Genomic DNA, 17,294 nt, shown 5'->3' on the forward strand with positions numbered 1-17,294 from the left:
GACTTCCAGTTCTCCCTGCTTGTTTCCCAGGCTTCTTGCATTTGTGTATAGGCACTTAAGATAACTCATCGATCGTCCCTCTTTCTCAGTATGAGACAGGAGTCCTCCCCTCTTGCGCTCTCCTGCTTGTGCTTCCTCCCAGGATCCCATTTCCCCACTTACCTCAGGGCTTTGGTCTCCTTCCCCCGGTGAACCTAGTTTAAAGCCCTCCTCACTAGGTTAGCGAGCCTGCTGGCGAAGATGCTCTTCCCTCTCTTCATTAGGTGGAGCCCGTCTCTGCCTAGCACTCCTCCTTCTTGGAACACCATCCCATGGTCGAAGAATCCAAAGCCTTCTCTCCGACACCACCTGCGTAGCCATTCGTTGACTTCCACGATTCGACGGTCTCTACCCAGGCCTTTTCCTTGCACAGGGAGGATGGACGAGAACACCACTTGTGCCTCAAACTCCTTTATCCTTCTTCCCAGAGCCACGTAGTCTGCAGTGATCCGCTCAAGGTCATTCTTGGCAGTATCATTGGTGCCCACGTGGAGAAGCAGGAAGGGGTAGCGATCCGAGGGCATGCTGGGAAGAGACCACTAGACAGGCACTTACGTGAATTTAATGGAAGAACAACACATAGCTAAAGGCACAGCGGCAACTCTCTCAACCCACGGAGCAGGCCTTTGCTGCATAGTGCTGTAGCCATATGCCTTATCACTTGGTTCAGTGGATTAACATTATCCTCCCTATTCCTCCTGAACCACTACCTAGATCCACACACAAGCCCATTTACTCAAGCTTTGAATGGGGAGAAGTGAATTTCACCCTGTATTAGTGAGATCCTTCACTACAGAGTCGACTGCATCCCTATTTGAAAAGCTAATTGCTCCTTGCAAATGTCTGCATACCAATACCTGTTTTACAAAGAAACCACCTTAACAGAAACATGCCATGTACTGCTAAACACTTATGATGCCTCTGGGCTTCAACAGGAACCCTGGAGGTTTTAAAGAGCAAGTTGGACAAACAGCTGTCAGGGATGGTCCAGATTTACATGGTCCTGCCTCAGCACAGGGGGCTGAACTTGATGATTTCTCAACGTCACTTCCAGCCCTACACTTCTATGATTCTGTCTCCACAAGCTCCAATCCTGATAAACTACATTTCCTCTAATGATACTTCACCTTGCTTCTGATCTACCTCATAAACCAAGAGGAAAGTTGACATTTCACCACAAACATAGTAAAGAAACAATAACAAAGATATTTGTATAATATATTTTAAATATATTTAAATATACTTTTGACTAGTGCATGAATATATGGAAATTTGCACCTATGTCAGCTTTTTTGAAAGGGCCCACTATAAAAGACTAGAGGAAATAAGAGAAGAGGAAGGTATGGAAAGAGACAAAGATGAAAGGAAGAGAAACAAGAAGAGATAAGGGAGGAAAGTAAAACACACACACAAAAAGTAAAAGTGGCCAATCTGAGAGCAAAGAGGGAGCAGTGTCCCTAAATGTGTGGCTAGCTAATACTATGAAGCGCCAGTCACTTTAAATGCCAGAAACAAGTCTGAAAAATCAAATGTTCCTGCATGCACTCTTGATAGAACTAAATATGCAAATACTACAAATCAGATGGTTATTTCTTCATCCTACATTATTATTTAATCAGCACAGTACCAGACAGAGGAAGACAAAGTCCTAGTCTCAAGGAGTTATTCTAGGGACTCCATCTTATACACCCTTACTCATGTAGGTGTTCATGTGACTAAAATCTACTCTTATGAATAAGGATTGGTAGGTACAGCTCTAAATACAGTACAAACATAATATGGAATGGCTGACCAGATGATAACCAGGACACGACAGTAAGCTATTTGATCAGCTTACCTATTTTCACATATATTTCATTTTCACATTTGCACAAAGTTGCTAAATTAAAGAAATAAAGTTTAATTCAGTCATGGACCTTGTGGAGTAAAGAGGGACAAAGAACACATGAAGTCAGACAATACACAACTTTTACTTTTATTTTCTTGGCTTTGCCTCACATGGTTGATGGAGTGGCAGAATGAATGACTTATATTGGTTCAGAATTAATATTACAGCATGTAAACAAAATTTCATTTCTCTTTTGGGGAACACTGATATAAAATTGCCAAGAATATTTAATTTATTTTTCTCTCGTACAGATGTAATGAGTGACTATCAGCGTCACTCTCTGTCATAACCTCTTAGAAACCTGACAGTAATATTTATCTCCTCACTGATTTTGTTTCTGTCCAATGGGAAAGTAGATCATTTTTCTGTGTTTTGGTTGAAGTGAAAACTAACTTTTAGCAGAAGTTCTTACACTTTTGATGTCAAGGACCACTTCATAAGATCCTTCGATGGCCTCCCCGCAATCCCCTACCTTATCCATGGCAACAGTGCTTGGTTCTCAAACTTTTTTCCCTTCTGTGGGTCATCAAAAATAATTCCTATTTGAGAGTCACTGACTTAAAAATAACTTTAGTACAGTATGAAAAGAAACCTGTTGCTTGCAGGTGGAACACATAATTTTAATTTCTTATCTAAACCATATAATAACTTTTCCAATTAAATCATTTTAGTTAAGATGGGAGAATGAAAAAGCAAGTTTTAAGCCACTCAAGATTTTTCTAGACTGTTTTTGCATGTCTAATGAAGCGCACAGGTGTTGGGACGCTAATCTCCTTTTTTAAGGAGAAAAAATTCACCCAGATGAATAGGGTCCATGCAATGCCCACTGCAACACTTAAGTCCCACAATGGCCCTCCTCTCTGAGAGGGGGAGGAACAGGCTGAGCAGCCATGCAGACTTGGAGGGGTACTGTACTCTTTGCTTCTCACAGAGTGAGGCTTTATGCCAGGCCCAAGTAGGCTAGCACAGTGGGGGAAGGAGCTATTGAATCAACATTTATGAGGTTACATGGGTCCTGTGACAGGGTGCTGATCAGGAACTGCTGAGCAAGCCCTCTGTCACTCCAGCTCCAAGTAAGGGAGGTGAATTGGAGCTAACTAGAGGAACCTGAGAGTGATTGGCAGAGCCGGAACAGCTGCCAGCCTGATTAGCCTGGGGCTATATACAGGCACAGAGGAAGCAAGCAAGCGGAGTGGCCAGAGAGTAGAAGGAGAGGGGTAGCTCTCCTCTCCTGGCTGCAAGAAAGAGAAGCCCCTAAGGCTGGGACCCCCAGCAATATGTGGTGAGAGGTGGTGGGTTTGCACTGTGTAAATAAACTGTACCGGTGACTGCTGAGCCAGGAGGTCTCTGAGTGATTTTTGGAACAGAGCAGAGGCAGGACTGAGGAGGGCCCTGCTACACCCTGTTACATGTGGGGGCTTGTCCAGGATCCTGAGCCAGTGCAAGAGTTTGGTGGCCCAGAGATGGAGGAGACCCTGCAGTGGCTGGTAAAGCAGCAGGCAGAAATGCAGAAGGCTATGCAAGGTTTTCAGCAAGTCCACCAAGTAGAGAGGCAGGCCTTGCTTACCTGGCAGGCCAAGCAGCAAAAGAGCCTGCAGGACTTTATATGGGAACAGACCAGCATCCAACAGCAGCTCCTGCAGAGGATGGTGAGCCCTACTGGGGAGGGGGGATGGCTCATGGGCACCTGGCCAAGGACTATGTAAAATGAGCCCCGCAGATGACCCACATGCGTTCCTCTGCACGTTCGAGTGGATAGCCATGGGGGCTGGATGGGATAGGGCAACCTGGGCCCTGAGACTGGCTCCCTACCTCGCTGAAGAAGCTCCAGTAGCCTACATGGCCCTGAGCGAAGAGCAGGCCAGGAACTACAATGAGGTTTAGGAGGCCGTCCTAGATTGGGTGGGGCTGTCTTCAGAGAAATATCGTCAGAAGTTCCATTCGGCAAGGTGAACAGGAGGTTTGTGGCCCCCGGGCGTTTGCCCAGAGGTTGATGGACTGGGCCACCCGCTGGCTGAGACCCAGCATCCAGACAGTGGGGAAGATAATGGATGTGTTGGTCCTAGAAAAGTTTTTTACAGAGCCTCCCTGAGAACATACAGGTATGGGTTAGGCATCATCAACCAAACACGGTGGAGGTGGGCCGTGAAACTAACTGAGGAATACGCGGAGGCCGACTTCCCCAGGAAAGAGGGGCAACCCTACAAGGACATAGAGTCTGGGAGAGAGCCCAGAAAACCCTTGGCCAGAAAGGGCCTGGAGCGGAAGAGGCCTGAGGGGCTCCTCCAGGGGCCTGACCAATGACTTGTTGGCAGTGCAGGCAACCAGGACATAAAAAGGGGAACTGCCCGTACATGGAGAGTGAGTTCTGCAGCTGAACTGACGCTGGAGGGCAGGGAAAGGGGCAGAAACTGTCCACCATACCTGTGATGGTGGGGAGGGTACCCCGGGGGGGCTTGGTAGATACATCCTCAGCCTGCTTGCTTATCCAGCAGCAGCTAGTAAAGCCACACTGGCTGATTCCTGGAGCCAAGATGGACCTTGAGTGTGTCCACGGGGATACAAGACAGTGCCCTATTGCCCAGGTGCCCCTCAAGGTCCAGGGCAAGTTTCAGTGGAAACGGGTCGGGGTAGTCGAAGGGCTGCTTTATCCAGAGGTGGTGGGCACAGACTGGGAACCCTTCCCAGGAGGGACAGGAGGTGGTGGGAGGAAGCCCACGGTGGGGAAAAGGGGAGGTCCCCCGAAGAAGGGGGTGGAACTATCCAAGCCACAAAGCCTTGGTAAGGAGGGAGACCAATCTCCTTCAGAGAACGAGGTACAAACCCTTAAACAACAAAGCCTGAGGGGGGAAGGAAACAGGAAAGGGGAGGTGTTACGTTGTGCAGTCTATATGGTTTTATAAAAACTTGATAATAAGTCAATATAATGTAACTGGGATAGTTTTAGAGAAAATACGGTAATAAGTGAATGTAACGTAACTGGGATATGCTTCATGCAAAAGGTCTCTTGTAAGGTATCATTACAAAGCTTATAATCTACTGAGTATGATCATCTGATTTGTATAAATGTACCACTCTTGTATCTAAAACTAGAAATATAAAATGTAACTCTGACGGCCTATTGTAATTATGTAAAGTGTGGGCCATTAATGATGGTTTGGAAGCTTGATGACTCCCATTAACCAGGACCATTGTCTGCAGATGGCTGTTTACCTGTGAGTCTCCCTGTATATGTGTGTGCTGGCAAGTAAGTAATGAAGTCTTGCAGTGACATGTGATCATGTCACCTGAACTGGAATCCATCTTTAACCTGGTGCTTTTCCAGTGAGGGGGGGTGGAAACCCAGAGGGACAAAGGGTTCCCGCCTTATGCAAAAGATATATAAAGGGGTGGAACAGAAGAGAGAGAGAGAGAGGAGCCATCATGGAGAATCCCCTAGCTAACACCTAAGCTGGAACAAGAGCTGTACCAGGGGAAAGAATTGTGCCCAGGCCTGGAAGGTGTCCAGTCTGAGAAAAACTTACTGAAGCATCTCTGAGGGTGAGATTATCTGTATTTAGTTTGATTAGACATAGATTTGCGCATTTTATTTTATTTTGCTTGGTGACTTACTTTGTTCTGTCTGTTACTACTTGGAACCACTTAAATCCTACTGTCTGTATTTAATAAAATCACTTTTTATTTAGTAATTTACTCAGAGTATGTATTAATACCTGGGGGAGCAAACAACTGTGCATACCTCTCTATCAGTGTTATAGAGCGCGAACAATTTATGAGTTTACTCTGCATAAGCTTTATACAGGGTAAAACGGATTTATTTGGGTTTAGACCCCATTGGGAGTTGGGCATCTGAGTGCTAAAGACAAGCACACTCCTGTGAGCTGTTTTTGGGTAAACTTGCAGCTTTAGGACAAGTGATTCAGACCCTGGGCCTGTGTTGGTGCCGGACAGGAGTGGCTGGCTCAGCAAGACAGGGTGCTGGAGTCCTGAGCTGGCAGGGAAAACAGAAGCAGGGGTAGTCTTGGCACATCGGGTGGCAGCTCCCACGGGGGTTTCTGTGATCTAACCCGTCACAGGAGGCATCCGGCCCAGGACCCAAAGGAGATGAAGCCCCCTTCAAGGCGACCCAAGGAGAAGGGACACAGGCCCCATGTGCCAGGCTTACAGAACTGGAGGCCCTGGGTGTCCAGGGGGAGATAGAGATCAACCCCGAAACCCTGCCAGAAGGGAAAGAGGAAAAAGAGGGGGGACACCCATGGGGGTGTGAATGGTGTGAGGACCTGTGGGTAGCGGTAGACCTATGGGGGCATCAACCCCCTACACAATGTAACGTCTGCGGGTGGGGGATACAGGAACCCCACAAGGAAGACCCCAAGGGTCACCAGAAGGTGGAAGGAGAACTCCCCCGCACTGCCCCATCCGGTAGAGAGAAGAGGGGATGGGCACGGATTAACTTGGCGGTTCAGTAAGGGGGGAGGGGGAGTGTGACAGGGTGCTGACCAGGAACTGCTGATCCAGCCTTCTGTCACTCCAGCTCCAAGTAAGGGAGGTGAATTGGAGCTAACTAGAGGAACCTGAGAGTGATTGGCAGAGCCGGAACAGCTGCCAGCCTGATTAGCCTGGGGCTATATACAGACACAGAGGAAGGAAGCAAAGGGGGTGGGGGGAGAAGCCAGAGAGTGGAAGGAGAGGGGTAGCTATCCCCTCCTGGCTACAAGAAAGAGAAGTCCCTAAGGTTGGGATTTCCAGCAATATGTGGTGGGAGGTAGTAGGTTTGCACTGTGTAAATAAACTGCACCGGTGACTGCTGAGCCAGAAGGTCTCTGAGTGATTGTTGGAGCAGAGCAGAGGCAGGACCAAGGGGGGCCCTGCTACGCCCTGTTACAGGTCCAAAACTCATCCTAGGCTGGAATAGTAGCAACTCCACAGGAAGCCTGCAAATTGGAGGAATTGGCCCTCTAGCAGGGTCTTGGAATCTATTTCCACCCACATGTGCTTAGTTCCCTGCAAAAAGACTGAATATTCATACTTTGTGAAGAGAGGTATGAATTTCACACTCAAAAAATTAGGATGCCCCCTTCAGAACTGCCACAGGGAGACTCAAGAGCTTCAGGCATTATTGACATCATTCATGTTCCTCAGTTAATCAGTCAGCATTTCCATTATACTATAAACATAGCATTTCAAATGTTAACTCCTCTGCAAAAATTTATGCAAGGCTGATCTATGGCATAAAAGGTCAGGCAAGATTAAAAAAAAAAAAAAAAAAAAAAAAGTACCAAAATTAACAAGAATGAAATTTGGCAATTTTTTCTTATTAAAATACAAACAGGTGGCATAATGCCCTTGGCTATGGAGGCAAGCTTCCAACTTTCTTTGGTCGCAAGTGAAATATATTGCAAGGTTTCCAACCTAGTGATTTCCCACAAACCCACCATTAACAAGCAGAGTATCTTGCATAATTCATAAGTGCCTGCGTTTCCTCATCTGTAACATGCAGAAAATGGTGCTTAACCTCCTTTGTAAAGCAGTTTAAGATCTATGGATGAAAAGTAGTATGAAAGAACTAAAAACTGGCAAGAATTATTAGAGATACCAGTTGTACTCCATAATTAAGACTGAGTAGTGTTTTTGCACTTAAAAGCAACGACTCAATCTCTATGTATGAAAAATACAGCATTTAGTCCCCCCAAAATTACAGCATTTACTTTTTAAATACAGAATGATATTTCTATGAATTTACAAGTAAATCACTTAAATAATTTAGGAGTTAAAATTAATTTTAAAATGGCTTCTTTAAAAAATGTAGACATTACTGTCAGACTGTTGTTGTTGTTATTGTCCTGAATGAACTTAACAACAGAACAATGCAGATGCGTCAAACCTCCCATGTCGTTTAAACTCACTAAAATCTTGTGCATATGCTACAATGGACGATTTTTAATTATGGGCAGATGAATGAGCCCGTTATTCTTCATAAATGAATGTTTCTTCTTCAGCAGAGGATGAAGAATAATGCTCTTTTACAGAGAATTCCACAAGAACTGTCCACATGCATGTGCAGGAGAAAGCTGGGAGTGAAGGAGGCAGGGGAAAACTAGGGTATACACTCTCCAGCTTCTTTGTGATGCACTAGCAAAAACAAAGCAGCTGTAAACCCAGCTGGACTGGCAAGTATGCTGTCACTGCCATGCACTGCTCCCTTGTGCATAAGTAGCCAAGTGTACTGGTGAAACTGGCCATAAAATTTAAATTTTAAAAAATAGTTTAAGGTTAAGATCTTAAAATCATTGAAAATATCACTTGGTAACATTCTTTGCGTTTCTTGTTTAGTGATCCTATATGAAATTTTAAATTTAGAAACTCATGTATATTACTAGAAAATGCTACATTAAGATTAAATTACAGTTGAAAGTACATATCATTTATAGAGTATATTTACTGTGATTGTAAACTCCTCAGGGTGTGGGCTGCCCTTGTGTTCTGGTTGTACAGAGCCTAGTAGAGTGGGAGTCTGCTACCTGATTGAGGACTCTAGTTGCTACCACAATACAAATAATAACAATATAAATAGTTTACATTGACACGTTACATAGATGTTGTACTTAATCCCAAAACAACACATTATAAACCCAAGAAATTCAGTTAAGGTTAAACTTAAAAGAAATCCAAACAGAAATGCACAGTTAGGGCACCCAAACAGCCTTAACTTCACTCTGCAGTGACACCATGCAAAACCATATGATTAAGTTTTTGTGACTGCAGATTATATTATGCTGATTTTTAAAGACATATTAGATTGCTTCTTTTCGTCCCTTCATGTTATCACTACGGGGCTAAGGTAATGTTACTTGGGTGCCCCAACCAATTTTCAATAACTTGACATGGCTAGATTTCTTTTAAATTTAACCTTAACTCTGAACTAACTGGATTTATAAACACTAGGTTTTCAAATAACTACAACATTTCTGTAATATATTTTACCTTAACTATCTAATATGTGCTCTCAGATGCAACTCCATCTTAATGTAGTTTTTGTCTGAGAATTATTATTAGGGGCAGCCTCTGCTCAGGAAAAACTCAGAAATGGAGTAACAGGTAAGGTTAGAAAAAGGGGTAGAGTAGGAGTGGTGAATCAGAAGGAGACTCGAAAGTAAGAGCACAGGGAAGAGATGGAGAAATTGTGTAAACCTTTCATTATTTAATATTAACCACTTTTTGTCTTACACTGAAACCAAATCCATGGTCTCTTCACACAAAGAACTTCCACTAGCTTCAATAGAAGTGCTACATGTGGAACATCTGCAAAACTGGCTCTATGAGTACAATTTACTACCTTTGAAAGTATTCTACAGACAATTTTTAACTAGTCTTTTAGGTCTAGATACCTTTTAAAGCAGATATAAAGACACTATTAAAAAGTTAAATATGTAACAGATGGCATACAAGTGCATTATGAGAAAAACGCATAATGGGCAAAAACTTTCATCACATCTTTTTACTATTTACAGCTTTGCTTGTTCATGTGGCATACATGTGTAGCTATGCCGAGAAACTTGCATAATGTCTGCCCACTCTATGCCAGACTTCAGGCAGTGAATGAGCCTCTTACTCATATTAGCATGTATAAGTATATTACATACATATTTAAAGTTAAAGAAGAGACAAACATACAAAAAGGATAATTGTGGTTTGGATGTCTTTGCTTTTGAAAAATTAAACTCGCTGAGATATTGAAATTTGAAACTATTTTCCCACAATATTTTATTAAATAGTTGTGATTATGGATCTGTGATATTTAAGTGGTCATACTATACTGTGACCATGCAATTAACATGGATTAGTACAATCTAGTAAAATAATCTTGTTAAGTAACCTGATTTTTTAAAGACCTTCAATAAAGTTTATCCAGGAAAATCAAGTTGTATTATGAATTTTACAAATACTATACTGCATAAAGTTAATATTATGAGCTTCACTCAAACATACAAAAAGCAAGGTAGTTCAAATGATGCGTGAAAATACTGGTTGATGGTCAATCTTTTATTTGCTCTTCTTGGCCTCTCGTTATATAGGATTATGAATTTTCATACTTCATCTGTGCATTGCAACACTTATCATAGGCATAATACAGTTGATGCTGTCACAGCCAAATATTTGATCAAACACCACCCTGGGCAAGCCTGAATGTGGTACTCTCAAAAAATAAGAAATTGAAATAATTCCAATGGTGTCCACTATTTTTCAGTGCCTGGCAACAACCTGGTCATCCACCACTCATGATGACTTTATGGTAAGGCTACAGTGTCAGGCTAGATTTCACCGCTAATATTCATTTCTTTCGTTTGGTGGGTTTAAGTCAGGACTTATTGTAGCATTACCACTAAGATTGTTTCCTGTGATTCAATGCAGTATTAGTAAATCAGACTTTTTTTTTTTTTTAAAGAAAATGAAAGGACAAAGATCTGTACCTTCTCCAACTGCTGAAAAATGTAAGACAGTGTCCTGGGAATGATGCCTCGATCACTATAACGCTCTGCTCCCCCAGTGATGGTAAAAGTCTTGCCACTGCCCGTCTGTCCATATGCAAAGATAGTGCCATTATATCCTGCTAGAGCACTAAAAAATGAAGGAATAGATAACACGTTGCATACAGTACCTTTTCCATGGTTATCTCTTATAGCTTCATCAAGAACCTGATCCAATGCCCATTGTAGTCAAAGGGAATGTATCAATTGTCTTCGGTGAGCATTTGGATCAGGCTCAAACAAATTTATTTTAGATCAGATGGAGTTTCAAGATTTTCATGACCTGAATAGAAAGCAATGATGTTCTGACTCATTCCATAATTAAATATCGGAGTTACCATTAGATTCTAACAACGTTTATTATTATGTACATACTTTTCGTGTGCCTATCACCATAGTATATCAATGCAAATGAAGAGTTGGTAATTGGCTATAGAGAATCTTTAATCTCTAAACCAACCCATCCTGAATCCAGTCGCTTGGTGGTGACTAAAATAGGCAGCACATGATAGCCATTCAATAGCCTGTGTGAAGTGAGTTTGATGGTCCCAGTCCAGTTTCTAGTGGAAAAGTGTGCAAATCACAAAAAATCACAACCATCCCTGTTAATCTTGTTGACAGTCTCAGCAGAGAAGCCAAAAAGCCAATTGTCCTCTTATCCTTAGACGTGGTCCCACAAAGTCAGGGCTAAAGCACACTGAGGTGCCAATGTGTTTAAAGCTCCCATTGCTGCTGTCCATACTGTGCTTTATATGTGCATAAATAAGAAACATAAGCCTCCAGAAATATCAATCTGCACTTTTAATGAGTGCTTACCACAGAGACTGGGCTTTTAAAAAAAAATGTTGAAAGGTTATCAGAAGAATTAAATTCATGATCTGGTAGCCCAGTAGCACAGCATCAGTTTGGGAGCAAGCTAGATGCCTTGCTGGCTATACTGTGAGGCAGTTAAGACAGTTTTGCTGCCCTGGAAGGGAAGAGAACCCATGAAATAATGTGGAGGCACTGAAGTGTCGCACCCATCATAACTCAGTCCTCCACAGGTGGCCTGAGATCCCTGAGTTTTCCTCATGCTCCTTACAACATCCACATATTTGGAAGGCTAAGCTTACTGTCCCCCCTCTCCCAAACTGAACAATGTGTAGGAAATTCCATAAATTGAAATTCAGTGTCAAATCCATTAATATTTCTAATAATGCTCATCATTATGGTATCTCCCCATATACAGCACAAGATGGTCCTTTGTTTTTACAAGTTTCTCTTGGGCAAAGTAATCTAGATGTAAAAGCAGATCCAGTGACACATATGGACACTCTTTTAGGGAAAGTATGTCCAAAACTTTGGGGAAACAGTAATGAATCGGAAAACAGTTAATAGATTCTATTCTACTCAGGTTCTTATACTGTGTCACTCAACAAGGTATCCTAGTACCTTCCAGAAGTGCATTGTGACATGACTAGCAGTAGTCATGTGTTGGTCTCTCTTTTTCCCTTCCTTTCCCCAGGGAGGAAACTGTGTGTGGATTTTTTTAAAAAATTGCTTGTTATTTATTTTTATGAGTGAAGAGTAGGTCAAGTTTGCAATTGGAATTAAAAGTGATGAGTGTTGTGGTGGTTCATGGATCCTAAAGGAGTTCTTTCCACAGTCTTGGACTGGTTACAAAGAAGGCTCTTGTCTCCTGCATAAATGAAAGTTACCATTATGATAGACCAGGGGTAGACAATCTACGGCACGCATACCAAAGGCGGCATGCAAGCTGATTTTCAGTGGCACTCACACTGCCCGGGTCCTGGCCACCGGTCCGGGGGGGCTCTGCATTTTAATTTAATTTTAAATGAAGCTTCTTAAACATTTTAAAAACCTTATTTACTTTACATACAACAATAGTTTAGTTATATATTATAGACTTATAGAAAGAGACCTTCTAAAAACGTTAAATTGTATTACTGGCGTGCGAAACCTTAAATTAGAGTGAATAAATGAAGACTTGGCACACTACTCTGAAAGGCTGCCAACCCCTGTGATAGACAGTTTTATTGTGCCAGAGGAGCAGACTTCTTGATGATGGTCCTCATTCTGGAACTTTAGGCAATCTTTAAGGTAAGCCTGGGCTCAGACCCTTAAAAATCTTGAAGATAACGACTGAAACTTGAATTCGACACAGTATTTTAGGGGGACTCATTGTAGTGAGATGACAACGGACCTTGCATACTTCCAGAACCCTGTGTTGCTGTGGAGGTGCACTGCTGAACTCTGTACTAATTGTAATTTACCCTGGAATAACTGTTTCATGCTTAGGTAGACTGCACTGCTGTTGTCCCACTAAGAGATAGTCAAGGCACATATTAATAAGGCTGGATCACCTTTTGAAAAGTTAGGATGCACTCTCCTAGGTAAATGTAGATGATAGAATGTGGACACTGCTATGTGAGAGTTTAGGTCAGTGATGAATCCAAGAGCCCAATGATGGCACACAGGCTCCTAGTTAGCTGTCAATGGCAGAACACATCACTCATGAATCCAGGAACATTCCCAAACTGCAAACTGATTTGACCGGGAGACTGCACTGTGGCTGGAAACTCATCTGCCAACCACAATAACCTCTGTCATATTTGAATGCAACTTCAACCAATTGTTCTTCATCCATAAATTGATTTTGATCAAGCACTGGACAATCATGAGAACAGTGATATTAATGTATATTGTGAAGGACAGATGGAGCAGTGTGTCATCCCACTTCCATGATCAACTGAGACATTTTTTATTAATGAATTTAGATAATTTACATGATATGAGAGTATGTATTTGAAGGTTTCTGGTCTTGGTTTTGTTTGCAGAGAGAGATAGTTTTAATGCAACAAACAAAGAGCATTCCCTTTAACTATGGTGATCTGGACTTCATTACTGATAAGGTGTTATAGTTTGATGGAACTATTTGTATATGAAAATATGGCTAATGGCTTTTTTATTAATACATGGCAAACGTTCCTTCACTACTTACCAGCAGAGTCATACTTTTTGTTAAATAAGACATTGAGGAGGGAATGTCTGAGATATAAATACAAGTTTTGGTTATTTGCCCAGCCCTCCCTGAGATAATATATACGTAGGTATATAGATATATGTATTATGCTTTTCTTTTCTTAATTTCATGTATACATTTTTAAAGTCTGTATTGATTTTACTGGGTATATTAGTTATATGTTTTGTTTGTCCAAGTTTACCTTGGGGGTAAAGACTTAAGACTATTTCTGCCATTTTTAAATTCATTTCAGATTAATTATGGTAAACTGCCCCAGAATATTCCTGGAAAACAAGTACTTTGCTACCTGCTGTATATCAGCTCCTATATTCTACGGTGATAAGATATAAATACCCAAGGCAGAAATTATGGTCATTACTTTGTATTTTCACTTTTCTGTAAAACAGATAATTGGAAACAATCACCCAAAAGTAGTTAAAAATAGAAACTGGATAAGTATTCAGCCTACTTTTTACTACAATATTCATATGGCCAATTGAACTAGGACTCGGCAGTCTGCATTTGACAGGACAGATTATAAAATCTCTGGATTCAGGAATGCCAAATTCCTCTTTTTCCTTTCAGCAACTGTAGTTTATAAAGACTTGCTCTAGCTTTATACATCTCATAAACTGTTTTTCCACAATTCAAACTCCTCTTACAATAAATTCAAAGGGAGCAATAAAAGGGATAAATGAATTAGGGAAGAATTATCCTCCTGATAAGATTTATCAGACCCCAAAAGTAGATTTAATTTATTTAGTCTAAAGACCCTACCAACTTTGCATAAAGGAAAAAGGGCAAAAATATTCTTGTGCATTTTTTGTTTATAGATAAAGTGATAAGCCAAGATAAGAAAAAATGTTTCTTTCTTGTCTAAGAGGAAGGGACCATGTATAGATAGGCTGCTGGTCTGGCACCATGAGAGATGCAAAGGGTCTCCAACTTAATGAAGCTTATTTGAAAACTTGAGAGGTTACCAAATTGCTCAGTTTAATCCACTACACTAGGATATCAAAGAAAAACAAACAGAAGTATATTGACAGCAACTACAGCCAACATCTGCTCCCAATGACCAAAAATACCCCATGAAGTCAGGGAATAGCTGGATTTTAGCTTCCAGATGTTAAAAAGCCAATACAAACAGCATCAAGGTTAGAAAACGCCCGATCCATCTACTCTAGGAATTTGCAGAGTACCTATCAACACAGTATCTGAGTGCACAATACAATAATGGTGAATCACAGAGCTGCCCTTAAGTGAATCTGCTTCTTGCCTCTTCTAGGTTTGGGATCTTACTGATCTTCCTTCCTTTCCTGTTCTGCTTCATAGTTGTTGTAGTTCCCTAACGTCAGTTATTGTGCTGCGGCGTCTGCAAAAAGGTGTAATTTGCAATGTATTCTGGATATGGTCACACTTAGCCTTATAGTATTATCTTCCCCTGGTGTCTTTTTTACTCCTGGGGGAATTCTGCACCACTGCACATGCACAGAATTTATGTACCCCAGAGATTTCTTTGCTTACCCACAGAAAAATGACTTTCTGACGGGGAAGCAAAGGGAAGCCACAAGAGCAGTCATACGACCCTCCCCAACAGTATGTTTCGAGTGCCCAGGGCAGCAGGCAGAGAGGTAAATCACTGTGGGGCAGGACTGGGGAAGACCCGGCTGGTGGCTCCTACCCTGTGCCGGACTCAGCTGCTAGTCCCAGCAGGGCGGGAGAGGACGGGACTTCCTCTTCCTCTTCCCCTACATGGCATGTCAGACCCATCCCCAGATTTCTCCCCCAGCTGTAGAAAGCTCTGCAAACTGCCCCCCCCAGGCACTTTCTGCACCCATCACTCCTCAGCTGCAGAGGGAGGGATCACTTTACAGGGAGCTGCTCCCCCATCCGCCCAACCCCCATGCATCCAGACCCCCTCATACCCAGACTCTCCCGCTGAGCCTCACTGGCCCCACCCACCCACCCAGAACCCACCTGACGAGCCCCAACTCCCTCTGCACCTGGACCACACGGACGAGCCACCCACACCCGGATCCCCACCCTACCTCGCCCTGCTGAGCCTCACGCCCCACCACACCCAGAACCCCCCCCCCCAACGAGCCCCACTCCCTCTGCACCTGGACCATGCCGACGAGCCACCCAGTTCCCCACCCTACCGAGCCCCAACCAGATGCACCTGGATCCCCACCCCACTGAGCCCGACTCCCCCAGCATCTGGATCCCTCCCACTGATCTCCCCAGATCCCCCTGCTGAGCTCTATCCCCCCACACTCAGACCCCCCTGCTGAGCCTCAACCACCTTTTACCTGGACCCCCCTGCAGAGTCCCATTACCCGTTGCACCCAGAATCCCCCAACAAGCCCCTGTGCATCCGGGTCCCCCCTGCAACTGGAAGTGAAAATGTGCATACAAAACCTTGGTACACTCAAAAGTGTGCATAACAGTCAAGTATCAGGGGTTAGCCGTGTTAGTCTGTATCTACAAAAACAACAAGGAGTCTGGTGGCACCTTAAAGACTAACAGATTTATTTGGGCATCAGAAACAGACTTCAAAGAGAAACAGCAGAACTAAAATTCATTTGCAAATTTAACACCATTAATCTGGGTTTGAATAGGGACTGGGAGTGGCTGGCTCATTACAGAAGCAGCTTTTCCTCTCCTGGAATTGACACCTCCTCATCTATTATTGGGAGTGGACTACATCCACCCTGATTGAGTTGGTCCTGTCAACACTGGTTCTCCACTTGCGAAGTAACTCCCTGCTCTCCATGTGTCAGTATATAATACCTGCATCTGTAACTTTCACTTCAGGCATCTGAAGAAGTGAGGTTTTTACCCACGAAAGCTTATGCTCAAATAAATCTGTTAGTCTTTAAGGTGCCACCAGACTCCTTGTTGTTTTCATAACAGTCAAGGACACTTTTGAAAATGTGGCCAATTATTTCTCTCTGCATTATTTAAGATCTATAAGGAACTATAGGATATAGGTCTAATCTTGCTAATCCATACTCCTGCTAAATAAGGACTATTGAAATCGATGAGACTGCAGTGTAATTTGGCAATGAATCTGACCTAGTAATTGTTAACATAATAAATGCTACTTAGGGATCAAACTTGATCTTTGTTCATTCAAAAATGCTGTATCTTCATTTTCAAAGTAAAAATCAATTCCCAAATTGCTTACTTAACCTGCATCTTGTTTTAGTTTGTTCTTCAGAGAGCAAATTCTAAATTTAAACTGTAGCTGTATAAGCTTGTATATGGGCACTTAGAAGATGGGCAAAATAAATGGTTATTTGCTGAACAAAGAATACTTGAAAAGTCCAAGGTATGAATTTTTTTTTCAACATTAAGGTACACAATTTATTTAGTTAAAGAAAAATATGTAAGAGGGAGAATGCTTCTCTAAACATTTCAGCAGTACTGTGCCAGTCAGTGTACAACTTTCTAAAGAAAAGAAGGCAACACTTACTGTTAGTGCAGGTGAAAGGCCTTTCTATGTATACAATGCACTCTAGGCCCATGCCCTGACTCAGGTCTGAGCCCAACCCCCCCTTCTGTCCACACAAAAATCAGTTCGACTCAGATTAGCAAGCACTCAGAATCCAGGTCCTAGGACCCTACTAATGGCGCTGGGTCAGAACCCGAGTCCTGCTGGAACTCTGAATTAAGCCCTGTCATTTTAGCAGTGTGGATACAGGTCAGAAGGTCTGCGTACTGCAGTATGAACATGTTAACTTGGGGCTGTGGATGCTACTGGGTGGCAAGGCACCTAAAAGTTAGGTGTTGAAATATTTAGTCCTTTTGTGGATCT

The 17,294-nt window shown here is 42.6% G+C and overlaps 1 protein-coding gene across 1 annotated transcript in view; it reads right to left on the reverse strand.

The window, feature by feature from the left end:
- Positions 1 to 17,294, reverse strand: part of KIF6 (kinesin family member 6) — a 284,172-nt gene that overhangs the window by 245,704 nt on the left and 21,174 nt on the right. The window contains exon 4 of the mRNA XM_065401377.1: positions 10,399 to 10,546. Coding sequence (XP_065257449.1) covers positions 10,399 to 10,546 — 148 coding nt within the window. The remainder of the gene's footprint in view (positions 1 to 10,398; positions 10,547 to 17,294) is intronic.

Source organism: Emys orbicularis, chromosome 3, assembly GCF_028017835.1.
Source record: "Emys orbicularis isolate rEmyOrb1 chromosome 3, rEmyOrb1.hap1, whole genome shotgun sequence".
Classification (NCBI taxonomy): Eukaryota; Metazoa; Chordata; order Testudines; family Emydidae; genus Emys; species Emys orbicularis.